Raw genomic sequence first — 23,893 nt, 5'->3', positions numbered from 1 at the left:
AATGTTTCCACTGCTAAAAGGACATGCTATCATGACAAAATTAACAATTCGCCTAACTCTCACATGCTCTTTAAAACATTTTGCTCCCTCCTTTGTCCTCCTCCTCCATCATCTCTAACAGCTGGCGACTTTGCCACATTCTTCATTAATAAAATTACAAACCTCACTGCACAATTTTCCACACCACAATCTATCAAACATATCTTACCAGCAAACATACACTCGTTCACATCCTTCTCTCCACTCTCTGAGGCAGAGGTCTCTAAACTCATCCTTTCCAGTCATCCTACTACCTGTCCGCTTGATCCTATTCCATCTCATCTCCTTCAAGCCATTTCTCCTGCAGTTGTACCTGCACTCACTCACATCGTTAATACATCCCTTCACACTGGAATTTTTCCCTCAGCATTTACACAGGCTCGTATAACTCCACTTCTTAAAAAAAACCCACTCTTAACCCACTCTTCCCTTCTTCCTTTCATTGCAAAAACACCTGAACGCGTTGTGTTCAACCAAGTCTCTGTCTTTCTCACACAGAACAACCTCCTGGACAGTAACCAATCTGGCTTCAGAAGTGGACATTCGACCGAAACTGCCTTGCTTTCTGTTGTTGAAGCTCTAAAACTTGCAAGAGCGGCATCCAAATCTTCATTACTTATCTTGCTGGATCCGTCTGCTGCTTTTGATAGTCAACCATCAGATCCTCTTGTCAACCCTATCGAGAAAGGGCATCTCAGGAACCGCACTCCAGTGGTTTGAGTCTTACCTCACTGATAGGTCCTTCAAAGCATCTTGGAGAGGTGAGGTATCCAAGTCACAACATCTAGCTACTGGGGTGCCTCAGGGCTCAGTTCTTGGGCCAATTCTCTTTTCTGTCTACATGGCATCACTAGGTTCTGTCATTCAGAAACATGGCTTTTCATATCACTGCTATGCTGATGACACTCAACTCTACCTCTCATTCCATCCTGATGATCCGACGATAGCTGCTCGCATCTCAGCGTGTCTAACAGACATTTCTTGCTGGATGATGGACCATCACCTTCAACTCAACCTAGCTAAGACAGAACTGCTTGTAGTTTCAGCTAACCCATCGCTTCATCACAATCTCACCTTCCAGTTAGGTTCATTTACCGTAACTCCTTCAAAAACGGCCAGAAACCTTGGAGTTGTGATTGATGATAAGCTGAATTTCTCAGACCACATTGCTAAAACTGCCCGGTCCTGCAGATTTGCATTATACAATATTAAGAAGATCAGGCCCTTTCTCTCGGAACATGCAACACAACTCCTTGTTCAGGCTCTTGTTCTGTCCAGACTTGACTATTGCAATGCTCTCTTGGCAGGTCTTCCAGCCAATTCTATTAAACCTCTACAATTAATCCAAAATGCCACTGCAAGATTAATCTTTAATGAGCCGAAAAGAACGCATGTCACGCCTCTGTTCATCAATTTGCACTGGCTACCAATAGCTGCTCGCATTAAATTCAAGGCATTAATGTTTGCCTACAGAACCACCACTGGCTCTGCACCCCTTTACCTTAATTCATTACTTCAGACTTATATGCCCTCTAGAAGCTTGCGTTCTTCAAGTGAACGACGCATTATTGTACCATCCCAAAGACACACAAAAACACTTTCACAGACTTTTTCATTAACTGTTCCCTTCTGGTGGAATGACCTGCCCAACTCAATCAGAGTAGCCGAATCCTTAACCATCTTCAAGAAACGGCTAAAAACTCATCTGTTCCATCTTTACTTGACCCTCTAACTCTAGCGCTCTCTATTCTAATTTTATTTTATCTATATGTCTTTTTATTAAAAAAAAAATAAATAAAAAATGTATAATAATAATAATTATCTGTACTGCGTTAGGCTAACCAAGACTTATAATAGCGCTTGCACGTTGTTGCTCTTTTGTTGGTTGTGGTTGCTTCTTATGTCCTCATTTGTAAGTCGCTTTGGATAAAAGTGTCTGCTAAATGACTAAATAAAAAAAAAAAATAATAATAAATATATATATATATACACACACACAGAGAGAGAGAGAGAGAGAGAAAGAGAAGATTCATGTTATATTACAATTAATATATATTAAATAATATTACATAACAATAATAGTATTTAACATCGGATCATATTATTTTATTCATGGAGTATTACCTTTTTACATTTACTCATAACATCACTGTCTTTGTTATCTTGCTTAAACCCGACATTTGGATTTATTTTTCTCTTTGAATCATGCCACGTACAGAGGCATAAGTGTCTTCAGACAGGGAAAAGAAAAAAAAAACATCACAAAAACCAATGTCTCACACATTCAAAAGTCAACTACTGAATAATATAAGAATAAAAATAGGCTGCACATGGCAGTGACATCATTGTGTCATTTCATTTGCACAAAACCAAAGCTGCATCAACCAATCATTTTGCTCCAGCATCATTTTTCTGAATAAAAATCTTGATTCTCAACCCTACACCAGCACCAAAACTAGCATAAACCAATTTGGACAAGCACAAAAATGTATACTGGTCAATAGATCAATGAATGATGTCCTTCAGATGATTTGAGTTGTTTTGGTGTACAGGAAGTCTGACAAACACAGTGCTGACTTAAGCACATATGCTTAACTGGAAATTATTTTCATAAAAAGACCCAAAAATACCCCTTGGCGATTTCCACTTCTGGATCATACTTGCCCATATTATGTGCCCATTAATGATGCTCTAACAACTCACAAGGTTCACTGCTACATCTCCTGCACTCTCAACACTCATTTCAAATTCAGCCAATTTAACTTCCTCTCTCAAGCTTCGCATCTATTAAGTGTGGGAAATTCTGTCTTGCCTCAGTCTTATGTGAATATGAAATGCATCCTAAAGCGAGGAACAAAAAGAACAACTGTTTTCTCAGCAGTCGTGTCAGACTTACTGGAACAGTGGCGGAACTCGAAGCGGACATGAGAGCCCCGGAACATGTCGACTGGGATGGGCAGCTTGATTAGCTCCGCCCAGCGTGGGCTGTTGTTGTGGTAAAGCACGAAGGTGTGATACTCGTCTCCGCCCGGCTCACCCGAGCCCACGGCCACAAACCCCTGCAGAGAGACACAGTTGACAGAGACTGAGTGTGATCCGGAAAACCACAAACCTCTCACCCCTCCACCTCGATGGCTGTTTGTCAGCCGTGACTGTGAAAACTATGCCAGATTTAGATGAGCTTGACACAGAGGAAGTGATCTTTAATAGTAATTTAATCTAATTCCTAGATTGTCTGTACTTATGAGCAAGCAAGGGGAACAGGACACATTTATGAGTTTAAAAACCTTGAGGATCTGTCCATCGGCATCCAGCGCATAGACTGTGACCTCTACGTTCCTCGCCACGCTCTTCCCTCCCTTTTCGAACTCGCCCTTCTCCAGCGTTATGTAGAGATCATTTCTCATCTCACCTTCAAGAGAACAACATATGTGAAAAAATGGTTTTAAATCAAAATGTAACAAATTGGAAGACCAGCTTATCAGTAATATAATAAATTATATAAATAAATAAATAAATAAAAATCAAATATATACACACACACAAACAAATTTAGACTTGAAAAAATGAAATAGTAATATAATTATAATTTATAATAATAAATAAATACACACAAACACATATTTGACTAAATAAAAAAATAAAATAAAGTGAAGTGACATACAGCCAAGTATGGTGACCCATACTCGGAATTCGTGCTCTGCATTTAACCCACCCAACGTGCACACACACAGCAGTGAACACACACACACACACACACACCGTGAACACACACCCGGAGCAGTGGGCAGCCATTTATGCTGCGGCGCCCGGGGACCAGTTGGGGGTTCAGTGCCTTGCTCAAGGGCACCTCAGTCGTGGTATTGAGGGTGGAGAGAGCGCAGGACATTCACTCCCCCCACCTACAATCCCTGCCGGCCCGAGACTCGAACCCGCAACCTTTGGATTACGAGTCCGACTCTCTAACCATTAGACCACGACTTCCCCACAAATAAATAAAAGAATAAATAAAATAATAACATATCTAACATGACAGCTTCGTATGAAGAAAGGATACGTCAAAACACACATTTTGCCCAGTTTATCTATTTAGTTTCTACTCTAGAGTAACTATGGGTTAAATGCTTTGATCAGAGACTCTGAGGGTCTTAAATCACCTTCAAATGGGATCGAACCTACAACTGTTTGCAATTCAGAACCTTTATCAAGATGGATTTTCAATGTTAAAATGAAACCACAAGTCCCAATGGATGCCTTCCCACAGACGGTGAAGAAAAAAAAACTTTTTACCATGTACATTGATTTTTATGCTGTTTGCTCAGCAGAAAAACCCACAGACCAATAAGACAAGCTTTTTCTCATGTTTCTGGTAGTCAAATTGATTCTGGAATGAAAAGGCTCTTCACATTGATTGAACAGAAAAGCAAAAGCACATCACTCCTCAACAAGCTGCACGATTATTACAGAGGAGCACAAACACAAGGTTCATCTCTCCCAAATCTCCTCATCAGGTGCATCCTGTGATTCACGGATAAGGCCGCTAACAAAAGAACATTCACTATCACACAGGAAGTGTATTTACATGCTCACAGCTTTTCATGGTCCACCCATGCTTTGACACCCTCACCTCAACAGCTCTGCATGCACATTTTCACATTGGTGCAAGTGCAAATGTTACGGCCAAAAGTAGGTATTGATTCAATGCAACCACATTTACATGATGGATCGCTCATGTCAAGGAAACAAGCACAGGTCCATTTCCTGACACTAAAGATATACTGTATGTAGGTGCATGCACAGTTGCATGCTTTGTCCCATGCAGCATGGTTTTAAAATGCACTGTGGGCTGCGGGTCACGTTTTTAGGGCATGCAAACGAAAGGGACAAAGAACTTGCGCCACTGAGCAGAGGAATTGTGGGTTCCTGTATGTGTGTGTAATGCATTTAAGTGTGTGCAGTCCTATTTCAAGACCCAAATTCAAACCAGTAGTCATGCCAACTAATAGCCACATAACAGTTGCTGTAGCAACAATCAGAAAAAAAAGTCAAAGTGAGTTTCCTGGAAGATGGAAACTGGACTATATGTGAAACACGCACTGAGAAAGAAGAGAAGATCAGCCTACAGCAAAGAACTAATAATAAATCGGGCAGTCATAAGGCACGGTTACTGCCAGCGAAGGCACATTCATCGAGGAGGCAGCAAAGAGGCTGCTTGTGCAACCAAAACATCTGGGCCAGTAACGGAAAGACGGAGGGAGAAAATAGTCTCAGACGCACACAGACTGCCTGATGAATGCCGCACACAAAAATGGCGAGAGCTTCTCGAACTTGCAAGTTAGAGTCTGATTGGTTGGCTTTGTGGAATTTATAGGAGTCAAGGTACACTGGATATTATCAGTCTGATGGGAAAGAAGATTAAAGTAGAATTAGGTTAAATTATATAGCATCAAAAGTTTTGTTTGAGAAAATAACCTCTAAATAAAACTCTAAATACAAAAAAACCTCTAAATAAATATCTAATTTATTTTCTTGAGCATGCTTGGATATTACATATTTTGTTAGTTTGGAGAGACTTTCTGCAGGCTACACTTAGAGATTTATGGAAAAGGTGATTTGTTATCAATTATTTTAAGTAATTTTAATTGGTGAAGATACAAATTAGAGCCCAGCGCGGGACTATTTTCTTAAACCCGCACCCACCCGCTCCCGCTGAATTTCTGACCAGGACCGCCCTCTCCCGCAACCTGCTTGTTCCACTCCCACCCGTGCCCGCAATGTTTGTGTCTACTCCCGCAGACTCTCTCTCAGAGCTTGTAAAAAATGTCGGCCACATAAATACTCAAATAGTCGTTCAACTTAACATCCAGAATAGCAGGCTTTAAACATGATTGTGTTTAAATAAGATGAAGTAATGCTAAACCAAAGGTATTTTTCATAAAAAAATTCGGATCAGATTTGAGTTTCTGGGTTTTCGCATCCGTAGCATGCATTTTGATAGGAAAGGATGAGGAATATGAAAAATTGGAAAAACGCACGTGAAAATTTCGGACTCCAATGACCTTAACTTTTAACAAACAGTTTAAGTAGGCTAAATAAGCCAAAGCAAAATATTAAATAACTTAGAAAATAGGTATGTCGTCTCAGGGCAGAGGTGCCAGATTTATGTCCTTGTGCACGCAACCCATTTTTTTCAGTGACAAATGAGAATTGTTTCCAGATGTCTGACTTGCCTTGCTTTGCTTTTGTCAAGAAAACAGCCGCTTTAATTTTCTTCTCAAATTAATGTGCTGACTCCATTTCTATTACACACCAAATCCCACCGTTCCCCAGCGGGTCTCCCACTAAATTTTCTGACCGCCCACTACCCCCCGCAGCAAAGGTAAAAATGCCGCCTCCCGCGAGATTTGCGTTAGATCCCGCGTGTTCCGTGGGAGCCCAAACCCAATGCAGCCCTCTAATACAAATTAGTGCAAAACAGTGCAAATGTGCACTGTTGATGGTTAATATCGATAGTTTGCCAAAACACTACTCATTTATTAATATATTTAGTGGACCAGAGTTTATGCTGATAGTCAAATGTATACATAAATTATATTACAGAGAATGTAATCTCAGATTAATGTCATTTTCTTTCTTAAAGTTACACTAGCATTTCAAAGTCAGTAAAATTTAATTTAAAAAAATAATATATTATAATAAATACATTCAAACAGAAAACAAGTATTTAAAATTGTAATAATATTTCACATTATTATTGTTTTTACTGTATTTTTAATCAAATCAATGCATCCTTGGTGAGCATAAAGGGGACTTCTTTTTAAAACATTTAAAACCTTCCAACCCCAGATATTTGAATGGTCGTGTATATAAGCATACAAGCAAAAAATATGCATATTTTTAAGCAAACATTATTTTCACCTGGCATGATGATATCAGAGAAGCCCAGTTTTTTGGTAATGGACACTCCTCTGTTGAAGAGCACCATGTATTCTCTCCGTAGCTGCTCGATGTCACCATGCAGCAACTGGAGCGCCACCGCCAGACCTGGATTGAACACACACATTGCATTCATATTAATTTTTAAACAAACACAGCATAATATGAGCTAATTACAGATGATTATTTACAGCTTTCTTGAATCGATCACTTAATGAATGGACCTTTACCCAACAGACCGACACTGAGAAAACTCTGCACCTGCACATGAATATTCACAAGTATTCATTGGAGAGCACATGCATATTCATTAGAAAGCTCTGAATATAATAATCCTCCCACACTTGACTCGCTTGTTTTGAGAGGTTGTGATAAATGTCAATTTTGCCTAATTGTATTCTGTCCAGAAGAGTTTTGACAGTGTTTCTGGTTAATATCTGAGTGGTTTGTATTTGGATAAACTGCGCTTCTTTTGTGACAATGGTATTGAATATTCACATGTAATGATGTGAAAGTGATGTGATGTACCGAAAAACACACACATCAGCCCAAAACTGCCTCTTGTAAAATTTCATGAAAATTAATAAGATGATCCACGCCAACTATCGTTCACAACTTTACAGCAAAACATCTACTTACACCAGTTAAGCAGTTAAAACCATAAAACAGTTAAAAACAACCACTAAAACTATTGAAAGTATTTTAGTTACTTGAAATTAAAATAAACATTAAATTAAATATATAAAAAAAAAAAAAAAAAAAAAAGGAAATTATTTAAATTCAACATTTTCTTTAAATTTGAAAGTGATCAAAATATGAATAAAAACTATTTCCGGCCATTTTTAACCTGTCTCCTAACGTTTTCCTTGTCGTCTGAGCAGTCAGGTCTGAGTTTTGCTGAGCTTTGGAAAAGTGCGTGGCTTAGGATGGAACGCAATCCTATAGGCCATCGGCACATGACGGTAAAATGATTAAGCAAACATGCATCAGGGTCTGTGCTCCCGCAGCTCTTAATGATGTTCTGAAGCAGCGCCGAGGTTGATCATAAACCTCATCTGGCACATACTCAGTGGCAGTGGCTTTATGTTGTATAATCGCTGTTGGATGGCACAGGGTCAGAGAAATACTGTTGGAGAATTATTCAATTACTGAGCTCGCACAACGTCTCCATTAATCACACAGACAGATTCAGAGGCACTGAGCCAATCTAAACCTACCCAAATAGAAATGTTACATTACTAGCATGTATTACTATTTACTCCTCGGCCATTAGAAAACAATGATTATTTTATTAAATGTTTTATTATTATTTAATTTTTTTTATTAATAAATTAATAAATAAATACACACATACACAGGGTAAGTGTGACGTGTGGGTGGGCTGGGTCTCTGGCCTAGGCTGCACCATAAGTCTCACTGTTTTAATGCATTACAAAGTAGCTGAGAAAAAAAAAAAACATACAGGGCAAGTGGGCCATGTGGGTGTACTATACATACGAATACTGTACATATTCAGTGCTCTCTAATGTAACATTACTCTATAATTACAGTCCAAGTACAGTTAATCTATTTTCAGCCCATTATCATAATCATTATCATAATGTTTAATAAGGTCCTGATAAAGCGGTTTCTTTGTTCTGCTCAGCGTAACTGCTGTGCTAGAGTTCAATCTAATAGAAACGTCACGGCTGATGACTGTGTATCATAGTAAGGATGTGATCTCATTTCCACCACATGAGCAGGCGTTTAACAAACCTGCATTGAATAATTTCCTACATTAGCAGAAATCATATCTTCATTCGTTTGGATAAAATCAGAAATTTAGCAAGCTTTTGTGAGCATTACTGTTCATTGTTTGGTGAATAATCGACTATGAGTCAGTCATCATAATTAATGTATTCCCTGCTTTTGCGATGTGATTATTCAACAACGGATGTGAAGATGCTGCGTACAATTACCAGCTCTTCACAGAAAACGCAGAAATTGCAAAAAAGCTGCAAATCTACCATCTGGATGCTTGTGATTCTTTATGTGCGCATCTTTTTTTTCCCCTGCCGGAATGAAATTTATTATCATGTGTAGCTGTTTGGATAAGCCACCCTGAGGGTCTTTTCATGCTTCTTCAGATCTAAAATTATTAACTTTCAGTCATCATGCAAATGAGGTTTCTGGGCGAGCAGAGCATCTTTATACCACAGCCAGATACCACTGCTGGCGAACCGCATACACAATCATTATGCTGATGAATGGGGGTACTTAATTTAAGGGGAAATACACTTTTGAAGGTTTTATTTCCCTGAAGTCCACTTATGTTGTTTATCAAAGTGTCATGCACCTAAAACAGTCTTAATTGTTATTTTCATGACCGTTTTCCAGCCTCTCTCTGACCTTTAGAACTAAAAAAGGCTGTTACTGTACCTTTAAGAATATATGCAAATGACCTCTTAATTGATTGGCTAACCTCCTTACATTAAAAATAAATGCTGATATGTAAACGTGGGTGGACTTATGTTAATGGTGTGATGTCATAGCCATGGCAATTTCTGACCCCTTTATGAAATTGTTTTTAATAAATGACTTGACTGAATCTCAGGGTTGTGATGGTTACCTGTGTTGGATCCTGAGAGGCTGTATCTGGAGTTGACTTTCTTAATTATGTTATCGTGAATTTGACTCCAGTCACTCTCTGTGTTGCAGCTGCAAAAAAACAAATACAATCAGAGCGCTGGATTCAATCACAGACCCACACAGATATAAAGAACAGCAATAATATTAACAGCCTGAAGGACTGGCCACGAGCCATCTGATAATGTGTGAATGAAACAAAGATCTAGAGCCAAACACATCTGTCTGCCGTCCAGTGCAAAGTAGGTCACAATATTACAGATCTTTGAGATAGATTTCCATTCGTAATTCAGGTACCAACTCTATAGATTACAACCATTATACTTCATTGCATACAAACATTTCCAATAACACAGAAAACTTCCTCAAATTTGATTGTGGAATAGAGAAAATAAGCTATAAAAATAAGGACAGAGACAACTTTGTTATCTTAAGGAAAGTTATTAGCTAGTGGCATTTGCTACCCAAAACAAAACAAAAAATACAACAAAACAAAAAATTAAATAAAAATAAATTAAACAAAAATCTTCTAAGCCTATTTTCATGACAATTAAATCTGGTTTTAAAAAGAGAAATAGAATTTTCGTCATTTAAACTGATACATTTTATATACAGAGTGTCTACTCGAGATTTAGAAAAAAATACATAAAGATTAAAAAAGTTGTCCTGTTGACAAATTACTAAAATCCTTTAGATAGCTTTCTGAATAACGATTTTGGCTGATTATCTTTATTAAATGAATTTTTTTTAAAATGTGGATTATAATATTTATATTTTTTAATATGAATCCTTTTTAGAATTAGACTTTTTAAACACCTTTATTTATTTATTTGTGTTTCATGCCATGTTATCATTGAATATCGTTTTCATGGCACAAACTGGGTTAAACCTTTTACAAAAGATTAAAAAAAATTGTGTGTCATTTAAAAGGAGATCAATTTTATGTATAAAGAAAACTGCACATTCCATTTTTTTAGTAAATTATTAACACGAAAACTTTGAGGGCTTGGACATGGAACACATCCAAACCCTCAGTTTTTGTGTTAATAATTCACTAAACAAATCCTTAAGCTCACTGTTCCTTAGGCTGACTGTTTGAAATTAAATGAATAAAATGTATGATTTGTTCAGAACATTAATTTTTTTTTTTCATATCTTTACTTATTTAGGCGTTTCATGCATTGTCATCAAAGTCTATTTTCACGGCAAATTAAAAAAAATTCTGGACATCGCAATTTTTTAAATTCCCTTATATTCATAGAAGATTATAATAGAACATGAACATGTCGTTGAATTGGCAACTTCATCCAATCAGGGGAAAGAGTAAGTTTGATGCCCCGAAGTCAAACTTGGTTGATTTCATGGTCCTGAGGTGAGGTGCAGTGTGTGTGTGTGTGTGTGTGTGTGTGTGTGTGTGTGTGTGTGTGTGTGTGTGTGTGTGTGTGTGTGTGTGTGTGTGTGTGTGTGTGTGTGTGTGTGTGTGTGTGTGTGTGTGTGTGTGTGTGTGTGTGTGTGTGTGTGTGTGTGGAGGGTCACTTACGCATAGACCTTCAGCAGGTGATCATCTTTGGAGTCAGCAGTGAGCAGATCAGCGATGCTGACCACAGCACAGCCGTACGGACGTCTGTACTGCACATTACACGTGTTCTTCTTCTCTCCTGCACCCATCCTCCCTACACACACACACACACACACAAAACAATCAGTGCTCATCACACGCCTGCAGGCTCTTTGGCATCAGTAATTATTCAGTGGAGAAATGTTGTCTTTTACCAATCCTAATGATGTGTACCACAATATACACGTCTTTCCTCAGGTCGCCGCTGCCCAGATCCTGAATAAAACATCAGCGACAGTTAATCAACACAGATTACTCTGCATGATTACTCTGGCAGAGATTTCATCTCAACACTCACCACAAAAAGTGTGCATTGTCTTTCAGTCTTCTCTGGAAACTTGGGCAGACCGTTTTTATTGAGTTTAACAAAGAACCTTTCACTGCAAAACAAAGAGAGAGAACAAGAGAGATGCTTTCAGTTTATACAATGAGTTTATTCTGATGTTTAAAAAAAACAGAGCTCTCAAGCAATTGCATTTTTAAAGTCTGTGAGGACAATATACTGCATGTATCATTTTTGGCACAGCAGACACAATGCTGTTAAATTCACTTTGCCTAATAAAATATTTAATAAGCAAAATCTCATAAATAAAATGTTTATAATAACAGATCATAACTGTCAAGAAACTTGAATGAGCTGTCAATACAAGAGAATAACGGGACAGACACTCGTATCCTTCAACCACCAAAACTCATAATCCACTTACATGACTTTCACAGCTACATGATAAAAAGACGAGCAGCCCTATAAATAACAATAACTGGCAATAGAAATCAAACAAAACTTGTGACTCCAATCCGCTCAGGAATACACACACATTCATGCACGGACTTGTATTAAACCGGCCCTTCACACAAACACCATGTAATTAACTGTGCATTGTTGCGATCCCAGCGTCCCATCACCAGAGGCAGGAGCACAAAGGCTGTTTTGGCCTTTGACACGCAGCTCCGGGGATGCGATGGCTTTCTGAAGAGGCGTCTGTGGACACTGGGATATTGCTATCGGCAGATATCACGCCAACATTTCCATAACGCACAGACGGGCAGCTTTCTTTCCCCTCGCGCCGCAGAATTTGATATTTCCTCCCTTGATGCCAGGGATTGTAACACGACAAGTTCAAATGGGGCACAGATACGAGGCCCCGTCTCCCTCCGGATAAATCTGGATAAATTGACACGGCCGGAAAAGTGAACCCTGTATGCCTGAGTGGATATATTAACCGTGCCACAAAACGCTCCCGTGAGAACAGAGGGGGAGCTGTTACCCAGAAGGCTGTCAATCAGCACTTTGTAAACATCCTGTGGCAGAAATTAAGTGAAACGCAGATAGACGCTTTCACACACGCTTCACACACACACACAAGGGGCTTTTGGTTTCAGCGTTCAGTCTGTCTAAAGAAAAATGAATACAAACAGCATCCTTGGCTTTTTGTAACAGCTCTCACTCTCTGTGTGTAGGTACTGGTAACATGAGCTGCCTAACACCAGGACTGATGCTGAATCACTCCACTCAAAGAATGATGCAGGATCAGTAAATGTAAAAAAAGAAATTAAAAAAAAATAAAAAATTAAAATAATTTAATTAAATAAAAATTCTACTTTTAGTTTGTGAATTAGATTTTTTTTTTTACAAATTTATTATAAGATTAAAAGATGAAAATAAAAATAATAATAAAATAGTATATAAAATTATACATGAATATAATATGATACAAATATATATTTATAAGAAATTATAATAAAATTAAATTAAATAAAATAACAAAAATAATAAATGATTATGTTATTATACAAATATACTTTATAAGAAATTATTATAAGATGCTAAATTACAGACAAGTAAAAATAAAAATGAAATAAGTTATAAATAAACAAAAGCAATACTAGTATGCAGCAACATGGTATATCTCCAAATATTAATGTTACGTGCCTAAATGTAGATGTTCATTCTATACTCAGAAGTATGTAGTATTGTCAGTAATGAGCAGTATTGTCTGTAACAGCACATCAAATGCATTTAGTGTAAAATATTCAAATTGGGTTACAGCCCTAGTGATTCTGGGGAATCTGGGCAGCAGTGAGATTAAATCCACAGGAGTTGTCAGGATGGACATTGAGCATATTTGAAGCCGCAGGCGAGTCTGACAGAGCCTGAAACAACAGGAGCCACCATTCCATACAGAAACAAAAAAGATAAATAATTAACTGGAACCCAGCCAAATAAGCAGGTAGGGAAATTTGTGATGGATCAGAGCCACATTAATATTCTCCTTCAAGACTACAGACAGGGACTGAGGGAAAACACTGAGACAATGTGAGCAAACGCCAGCGAGCAGCTGCTGAGACGGTTACAGTCTGTAATTAACCATTAGATGAGATAAACAGGTACACACACACACACACACACACACACACACACACACACACACACACAACCGTCTGTAGGCTCTCACAGCCTCTACTGCAGGTGTGTTTCCCTGATGAAAACTGTTTATTTGTTTTTCATCTGTCTGGCAGTGGCCAGGAACAAACACAGGAGGAAGTACATGTAATGAGGTTATGATTGACGAGCACATCCTGGATACACATAGGATATTTTTCCACAAAATGAAGACTTTTTATTATAATATCGCTATGAAAGCTTGTTTAGGCCACAGGATTAAAAATAAATAAATAACTGTAACTTTTTATCTTACAATTCAAACATTTTTTTCTCAGAATTGTCAGACAAATGCAGAATTGCGAGATACAAAGGAATAAAAGTCCAAATTGTGAGGTATAAACTCGTAACTGCAGGAAAAAAAGTCAGAATTGTGTGATTAAAAAAAATGTATTCCATGGCAGGGGGAAAAAAATTAATTGCAAGACGTAAACTCATAATTCTAAGAAAAAAGTCAGAATTGCAATTAAAGAAAATCAGAATTTTGAATTTATATCTTGCAATTCTACTTTTTTTTCTCAGAATTGCCAGAAAAAAGTCACTTTTGTAAGAAAAAGTCAGAAGTGGGCAAAAGTCTCAATTACCTTTTTTATTTTTTTAACAGAAGCGGAAACAGGCTTCTGTTAAAAATGCTATTCTTTTGAACTTTCTATTCATTAAAGAATCCTCAAGAATCCTTCAATGTTGATAATTGAAAGAAATGTTTCTTGAGCATCAAATCATCATATTAGGATGATTTCTGAAGGATCATGTGACACTGAAGACTGGAGTAATGATGCTGAAAAATCAGCTTTGCATCACAGGAATAAATTACATTTAAAAATATATTCATATATTATTTTAAATTGTATTCATATTTTACTCATTTTTAATACTACTTTTACTGTATTTTTGATCAAATAAATGCAGCCTTGCTCAAAAACATTAAAAAAATCTTACTGACACCAAATATTTGAACAGTAGTGTACGAGTGTAAATCTACATTTGAATACATTTATAAGCATGTATAAATGATTGGTTAGACGCTCACCTGAGCAGTTTGTTCTCTCGACTATCATAGATGAAGAAGAAGACCTCCAGCTCTTCACCCAGGTTTGAGCTCATCAGACTCTTCAGATGGACAAACAGGTGATGTGTGCTGACAGGAGTCGGAGTTTCCTTCTTTCTGTGACGATTCTCCATCTATCCATCCAAACACATACAGATCATCACGTGATGCATCCATTTTTCAACAAAGCAAGACATAAAAGTGACACAGTAACACAATGCATGTAAAGATCTAACTTTGCATTGTTTCTCTTTTTTAACACCAAGAAAAGCGGTGTATAACAACTTCAGAAATGCACTGAATATTCCATTGAATTCCAGAGGCTCAGTGTTCACAGCACGTCTCCTTTACAGCCAGCCAAATCTAATTTGTTTCAGTTTATATGCTCCTTTCTTTGCAATGACACCACAGAGTGCAATGTCAAACGCACACACATGCACATCACTGCACACATGCACATTCACACCGTTGTTGTGTAACAAACACACTTCTCACATGGGAGCATCATCCATTGGACATGTAGATTCATTGAACCGCACCACATTCTAATCCCACATCTCTGTGTGAGGACACTGAGGTGTGAACAGGCGTGATGTGAAATATAAAAAGGCCAACGGGCAGTGCATATGCTCTGTGTGTATGCATGAGGAGCACAGAGACAAACACTAATGAACACTTTCATTTATTATCATACTTATTATGATAAAGTTATTATGATAGCAAGCAATTAAACAAACAATGGCATGCAGCCTTTTAAGTATTTGGCACATAATTAGCATTGGAAGTTTTGTAAGCAATTACTCAAGTAAATAGACAGTCATTAGGATTAATGCGTCCCCCAAGACATGTTAAAAAGAGTATGTCCGTGGTGTGCTGATTGTGTGTGTGTGTGTGTGTGTGTGTGTGTCGGGATTGGTGTTGGTTGGCTAATATTACCCACGACCCCCAGCAAAACAGAAAAGGAGGTGTTTGCAGTGACAAGTTTGCAATTACAGAAAAAGCTATTTGTAGTTCTTAAATACATGAACATAATATTGTAATAATAAATAACAATAATAATAAATAAGAACATATTTTAAAATAATGCATTTAACAAAAAGCTAACACATGAAAAATAATTATAGTATGTTAAAAGGTAAATAATTAAATTGCATCCAAAATAAAATAAATGCATGAACATAATAATGTAATGAAATGAAAAATAAAATGTAAATGTCAAACCATTTTTATTCACATAACTGTATAATTATGAAATAATTATTTTAAATAGTAATAGTACTAAAATATTATTATACTTCTTCATACGACTGCTATAATTATGAGAAGAAAAAAAATAGTTTCTAAAATAACAAAATAATAAAAAAGTAAACATTTATTTTATGAGTTTAAAATAAATGCTTACATTTACATGTATAATAAAGGGTAAATACTTCAAGTGCATCCACAAACTGGGTGCCAACTTGTTGTTGTATGAGTAAAAACAAAGAAAATAAAAGAAGAAAAAAAATCAAAGAGAGCAGTAGTTCCTATTTTGTGAGAAATGGCATTAACCGAAGCTCAAATAACAGAGTTTTAATGGGAATGAATAGGCTAAAAATATCAAGCACTGGAATTTCAATAAAGACTTTATTCCTTGTTTGGCAGGCCAGGTCAGATCACGGAAGTTTCTGGACTCTAAACCGCTTACTTTCACATCGAGAACTCCAAACAAAGACCACATGAGCTCTGATAATGCGTGTGTGGGGTAATAATTATCATGAATAATCAACCAAGCCAAACCAAACCCACAAAAAAAAACATTCAAGATATCTGGTTCTAAAACTGACTAAATCAAACTGATAAATAAAAAATAACCCTGGCTGATACAGATACAGTCCAATTTACTGTGCATTTATAGTTCTTGCCATGTTTTCCCACTCCCAATCTCACGGTTTCTTTCACACACACTCTTTTGTGTTGACATCTGAATCCTCAGCACTAATTAAAGTGTGTGTGGTGCGACTGCGTGACCTGATTCACTCCCACACTATTCATCACAGCACTCTGGGTATGTGTCACAGGTAATGAGCTCAGTCTAAACACACACCAAACGCCTGCTATTCAATCCCAGCTAAACTAGACCATCATAGCACAAAATAACCCAAATAAATCAATAACTACTGCCAAGAACTTCCTTTTTTAGCATCATCGTCATTCATCATGAACGCCAGTTCTAAGTTTAGACAAGATCTGTTAATAAAGCTGTCATAACTTTTGAGTTCAAATGATTTTTTTGGCCGTCAGCAATTAGCAGGTTGCAAACATCCGCCTCATGTTTCATCGCATATGCAGCTGATGGCAAAAAGCTCCACATAAACCACAGAGACAGGGAGCAGTAATGGAGTCCGACTGCCAACGGAGGGATATTACATTGCATTACACAGTACTGGGACACTTCAGGTCATGTTTAGCTGAAGTAATGCTCCACATAACTCAATTATATCACAGTAGAGACTCCCTGCTGTCAACAACCCTCCGGCCGACGACCAGACTTCCACATCCATGACGGCTGTAATTTTCTGCGGTGTATCTTGTCTGTGCGGTTCAGAATTACTGTCATTTTCCCCATGGGGCCTGTTACTTGAGCTGAAGGGAGCGCGTGAGGCTTTCATCACGGGCATCTTGTGTTTAACGGAATGGGATTAAAATGGCTAAATCGGGGATGGAGAGAAAGCTTTGATAGACTGAGGAATGCGGTTGTTGTGGGAAGGCAGGAAAACAGACGTACCAGACGGTAGAGCTCGGTGACGCTGATTTCATCCGGGTCCACCATGCTGAACTCCCTCCTGGGTACCAGGTCCAAACCCAGCTGCCTGTGAAAGAAGGAAATAACACAGCATTACTAGTCTGTGTCCAACATGTTTCACCGTATCTTCTAAGTGAAAACCCTACATGTAGTCACACAATCTAAATCAATCTGTAAGAATATGGTTTTTCATAAACTGTTGTCTGAAGCTGGATTTTGAGATTTCGCTGTGGACGGGGATACCAAACGAAACACTGAAGAATTATAAACCAAGCAAAAGACCAAGATCCTGCTGCTTATCGCTGCCAGTTAGGACAAAAATCACATGGAAGAAATTAATCTCACAAACAAAAGTCTTGGACACATTTTAGGCCACCAAATAAATCACAATAATTAAATAAGAATTTATATTTCACATAAAAAAAATGAAGAACATTCAGGCCCATATGTCCAGATGTTTTACTTGAGTGAGTATTTTTGTAATTTGCAATATTCTCTGTGGTGAATATCATTAGTTAAACAAGCATACACTGATAAGAATGATTTTATGGTGCAGTAAATACTACAGAAAAACAAATGTACTTTCTACATTAAATAATTTAGTTCAGGCCAGAACTTTTTTTTTATTTTTATTTTTTTTTAAAGAGTAAATTCAATATTAGTATTCCAATTTAAGCTTGTAGAATTTAAAGTTTGAACTTTTCCACAAAAATATTAATTAAGCAGCCTGACTTCAACATTGAAAATATTAAGAAACGTGTCTTGTGAACCATAATAGAAAGATTTCTGAAGGATCATGTGACACTGAAGACTGGAGTAATGAAGCTTTGCATCACAAGAATAAATTACATTTTAATATATATTAATAAAGAAAACCATTATTTTAAATAATAATGTGTCAAAATTGTGCTGATTTTATTGTATTTTAAATCAATTTAAATGTTATGAAAAAACAATAAACAACTTTACCCTAATCTTTTAAACAGTAGGAAATTTTAATATTTATTTATACTTATAAATAATATCTAACTTTTTAGTTAGAGTAAAAAAAGACAAGTTTTGCGGAATTACGGTAAAAAGAATTTGAATGTAAATATGCTTAATTGTCAAAAAAATGGAAATCTTAATGGTTTCGATCTCTCATTCAGAATGCAATATAATTCATACTCGCATAAATCACGTTATATGATATTTAATAAACTTATATTTATGAGCTGGATTTTGAGATTTCACTTTCATATTTGTGTGAAATATGACATGTTTGCGAATGGGTGTTTTGTGACCCTTATTGCTTTGACACATCACACAGGTGATACCGTACTCACTCGTTGCCCCAGTCCAGACGTGCCGTGATGTGCTGTTTGACATCCCTCATGCGGTCGTGGGTCAGGTGACCCACCAAAACCTGCCGCCTGAGGTCCAAAATCTCATTCATCACATGCCACAGTCTGTGAAACAGATCTCCTTCATTTTTCTATGGGGATAAACAAAAGATGGGAAAGATCAACCTGAAAAGTTGACGATAGATACAGCTTTAATAAGGGGTTTATATTGCTGTAGCACTCAAATATAATGATCTGGTGTAAAAATAATTCACAAACAGTCCCCCACCCGCAACTACAGCTTAAATACAAATAATATATTCCGCCCGACAGCGTCTGTGCACCCAGAGTTCACGAAGCCAGTGTCTGGCTGTGGGCGGACTGCTGTGTTTGCCCAAACAGTATTTACCACAAAGAGCTGCTTCCACATGGCACCCCAGTCCCTCAGGGTGGACGTCATCTCCGTAATGACAGAGTCTTCAGTCGGCACCACCGTCTCGAACTGCCTGTGAGTCAAATGTGGGCGGCACACAGTGCAACAGATATGAGATACACCTCATCTGCTTCTGCCACAGATGCTGTATTGTTCGTTAATCAAAGGAGAAAGCAAATGTACAGTGAAGCGCTGGAGCTTTCCTTCTGTTCACCATCGATACATTCATTTAGCATTATGTTCAGGCAGTAAAGTCTCACAACAGATGTCTGTGCACCAACAAAATGTCATAATATGGTTTCATAAAATCCAGAATCCACAACTATATTGTATGAATGCAGAATATGAATGAAAGAAGTTAAAACAATTATGTGGCCAGATATGTATGAATTATGGCTGGGCGATTTTTCTGGTTTTATCGATTAAGTCGAATGTAATGTTTTGCCACAATTTTAGTTTTGTTTTTTTTTTACTCATAATGCATTCAATATCTGTATACGATTTTTGCATTCGGGGTCGTTTGGTTGCTTTGTAAAAAGTCATAACTAAACATTTTTCAACTTAAACCAGATTGTATCTGATCAGCAACTTCTAACGAGTGAATGTGAAAAAATCTCAACATTTTACAATTTGTAAAAGTTTTATTACCAGGTTTTTACTGCATTAAACCATTTTTAATTAATTAAAAAATTCAGAAATTAATATAGCATCATAGGTTTTTTTGTGGTTCATGTGTAATATTAATCATATTATTATTATAGTACATCTTTATTATAGTAGTATTATAGTGATTACACAAATGCTACTAATATCATCAAAACTCCAGTACAATGATTCCATGGGGGAGATTTACTACAGTATATGCTGAAACAGCACAATGACCAAGCTAAATACTCAGCTAAATGACTTTGTGTTTGTTGTTCTTTCCTTCAACTCACCCTTTATTCTTGATATTAGCATTCTTCAGATGGATGTAGCTGCATGGGAAAATGCCCTAATAAGAAAGACAGATAGACAAACATAAATAAATCAAAATTAAAAAAATGAATAAGCCTACTAATAAAATCAAGGGAGCAAACAGACAGAAATAAAGCAAGATATTGGCTTTGATCGGTGCGTTTCGGCTGACGGTGTTGCTGTGATATTTCAAAATAGCATGCTGTTGCTGTGAAAATAGCATCTGACACGACTGATAAAAGACAGAGACGGCTCTTACCTTGGCATTCGGGTTCTTGAGGACAAATCCTCTATACCAACCTGAAACACAAAATATTTGTCACTTTCATCTTTAATATCAGCCAAATGTTTCCTGACTGAACCTTATCATAGGATGTTATCTAACAAAACAGCAAATAATGTTGGAAATGTCTTTGAATTAGTATAAAAAGAAATTTATGAGCGATAGTTCACCCCAAAAAAATGGGTGATCGTCATCATTTACTCACCCTCAAGTTTTTACAAACCTGTACGAATATTTATTTATTTTTTAAGAATGTTGGTGACCAAATAGTTGACGGTAGCCATTGACTTCCATAGTATTTTTTTCTATACTATGGAAGTCAATGGCTTCAACTTGAGGGTGAGTAAATGACAGATTTTTTGTTGTTGTTGTTGAACACTAAAAATTATATTTTTAAGTATATTAGATGTTGGTAACCAAACAGTTGATGGTAGCCATTGACTTCCACAGTATGGGGAAAAAAAACACTATGGATGTCAATGGCTACCGTCAAATTGAGGGTGAGTAAATGACAGAATTTTCAATTTTGGGTGAACTATCCCTTTAAGTATGATAAATCTGACAGAACTCAGATATGCGTGTCAAGTGAATGAATATTAAAAATGCTTCTTTCTATTAAAATTTATTGAATATCTCAAACATCCAACCACATTGTGCTAAATAATATAGCATCTAGAGTAATAAAATAGCAATTGCAGCATTTGTTTCACCAAAGATTTATCATATAAAATACAAATGCTTGTTAAACACCTTTTATCACTTACTGTAGGAACTTAGTGGCATATTTTATTATATTTGCTCAACTGACACCCACTCTATCCGTTTCATTCTAACACATTGACCAACTAACCAAACTTAGTCTCGTTTGACACACCGCTGAGACTAAGCAATGCTTTGACCAACAAGATGCTGTCAACCTCAGGATCACTTTGACTCCGCACTACCACAGATGTGAACATCTCCAGCACTGATAAACTTTCTGCCCACTGCGAACCAACCCGCAATCTGCGCTTCCTGGCACAAAGCCGAGAAGCACACTTTGAAATTGTGAAAAACAGGGGGCCTCTGGACGGTAAATGGTGAAATACAGCAGCTTAATATAGAAACATGACCCTTCATCTGATGATTATCACTTGCAGTCAGTCGGGAACTAATGATTATGTAGTTTCATATCTACTGTTAAGATTTGTGTTCTCCTTCACAACATTCTAGTGTTCTCCAACCAGAAACCGGCTCTCTTACTCAAAAAAACAGGAAGCGCGTGCACCCAGAGAACAAAGGAGTGTGTCTTCAAAGGGTGGAAACAGGAAATGAAGGAGTTGAGTGCGGGTCACAAAAAAAGACCGGTTTCAAATCCTCCCGCTTACTTGAAGAATGAGCGGTGCTACAGGTGTCTCTGTCAGCAGTTTCTCAAATCAAGCCTACCCTGATGAAAAGACCCTCTTAGATCAGAATGACTTTCCACACTAGTTTATTTAGACTGGTTATAGCTGGTTTCTTGCTAATACACAAACCCTCTCACATATATACACACTACCATTCAGAAGTTTCAGGTCGGTAATAAGATTTTTAAAATGTTTTTCAAAGAAGTCTCTTTTGCTCACCAAGGCTGCATTTATTTGATGCAAAATACAGCAAAAACAGTCATATTGTGAAATATTTTTACATTTTAAAATAACTGTTTTCTATCCTTCAGAAATATTTCTAATATGCTGATTTGCTCCTCAACAAACATTTGATGAATATATGAACTTTGATGAATAACAATTATCTGAAATAGAAAGATTTTGTAACACGTTAACATTTAAAAGTTTGGGGTCTGAGTGAATGAATGAGATAGAAATTAAAGGAATTAATACTTTTATTCAGCAAGGATGCATGCATACAGTATATATTTTTATTTTTATTTTTTTACCTATAATTCATTGAAGGTCTTAGTATTTTCATTAGATGGTTTCATTGCAGATTGCAGTGTTATTTTAGTATTATTTAAATATTACAGATTAATATTAATATATTGTAAATAATTGACGTTTTGAATTTGCTTTTATTTTCAATTGTCTGTATTACTAGTTATCACATTCCTAACTAAAGTAAAATTTGGCTGAATAGCTGATGAATCATTCTAATAATCATTAGATTAATTGTATATCAAAATAATGGTTAGTTGCAGCCCTTTTTGAATGAATGAAGCTATTCAACCTGCATGGACTTCCTGGTAAAGCTGAATGAAAAAGGAAGTCCTGCTGGTTAAGAAGCCTGGTGGGAACAAAAATGCACATCGCATCCAAAACAACATATGCTGGTGGTGACCAACTTCTGGTCTTTTCAATAGGCAAGCTCCCAGACCAATCTGGCAACATTATCCTCAAGCAACCCTGCTGACATGAAAAAGCTTAGACAGTTTAAATGAGCTGGTCAGCTTAAATGACCAGCTAAAACTATCACTGATTACCAGTATAATGTATGTTTTCAGCACTTTCATCCTTGTCAATTTGGTCTACCCACAATAACCAGCTTGTGTGAGTTACAGACCAGCATTGTCCATCTTAGGCCCCGTTTACACTATTGCGTTTTCGTTTTAAAATCCTCGTCTACACCGGCATTTCAGCTGCGTTTTAGAAACGATCTCCATCAACACTACACACCGAAAACGCATGTCATATGGCCATTCATGCAGGTACAACCATAGATACGTATAAGTAGATGCCCTATTATTTAGATGGCGGACGCATCTGCGTGCTTGGAGCGGTCGAATGGGGAATCTACCCATACATATCTATGGGTACAATAATGAGCATGATGTTATTTTTTTACACGGTCATCAAGGATACACAAAGCGAATGTGGGCAGCCACACCATCGTTTTCAAAAGTCTCCATTTTGGTCCGTTTACACTGAAACGCAACCCTGGAGTTTTCAAACTAAAACGAGGTCTGCAGCGTTTTCAAAAGTCTCCGTTTTCGACCACGAAAACGCTTGAGTAGTGTAAACGATAGGCGTAAACGTAGCAAAAGTTGTGTTTTAAAACGAAAACGCACTAGTGTAAATGGGGCCTTAACCATTTTGAAATTGAAGCTGGTCCAAACTGGTGTAAATACAAAAATGGGGTTTTTTATTGAAATAAATGTAAAAGAGGGCTGACATCAGTCATTATGTTTATTTGTTTATTTATTTGGATCTCCATTAGCTTCCACAATGTGGTTGCTAGTCTTCCTGGGGCCCATAAAAGTGCTGAAACGTGTATACAGTTAAAATACACAAATATAACATACATAAATATAACATACATATAACATAACCATGTATGCATTTATCCACATATACACATTCACGCACATACAGCATTGGAAAATGTCAGTACCTATAACAGTCACAAATTAACTGGTGTAATACTATTAATTG

At 37.0% G+C, this 23,893-nt stretch overlaps 1 protein-coding gene across 1 annotated transcript in view; it reads right to left on the bottom strand.

Moving 5' to 3' along the window:
* The window catches only part of LOC306859070 (dedicator of cytokinesis protein 4-like), a 101,487-nt gene that overhangs the window by 44,166 nt on the left and 33,428 nt on the right, over positions 1–23,893 (bottom strand). Inside the window, exons 3-15 of the mRNA XM_079399876.1 lie at positions 20,466–20,506; positions 20,188–20,243; positions 19,226–19,322; positions 18,820–18,968; positions 17,477–17,561; positions 14,692–14,843; positions 11,517–11,598; positions 11,374–11,434; positions 11,141–11,273; positions 9,584–9,672; positions 6,958–7,083; positions 3,327–3,451; positions 2,936–3,098 (exon numbers count right to left, since the gene is read on the bottom strand). Coding sequence (XP_079256002.1) covers positions 2,936–3,098; positions 3,327–3,451; positions 6,958–7,083; positions 9,584–9,672; positions 11,141–11,273; positions 11,374–11,434; positions 11,517–11,598; positions 14,692–14,843; positions 17,477–17,561; positions 18,820–18,968; positions 19,226–19,322; positions 20,188–20,243; positions 20,466–20,506 — 1,359 coding nt within the window. The remainder of the gene's footprint in view (positions 1–2,935; positions 3,099–3,326; positions 3,452–6,957; positions 7,084–9,583; positions 9,673–11,140; positions 11,274–11,373; positions 11,435–11,516; positions 11,599–14,691; positions 14,844–17,476; positions 17,562–18,819; positions 18,969–19,225; positions 19,323–20,187; positions 20,244–20,465; positions 20,507–23,893) is intronic.

Source organism: Barbus barbus (assembly GCF_936440315.1).
Source record: "Barbus barbus genome assembly, chromosome: 39".
In the NCBI taxonomy this organism is placed as follows: domain Eukaryota; kingdom Metazoa; phylum Chordata; class Actinopteri; order Cypriniformes; family Cyprinidae; genus Barbus; species Barbus barbus.
The sequence above is the reverse complement of the archived record's forward strand: the minus strand, read 5'-3'. Positions and strand labels throughout refer to the sequence as shown.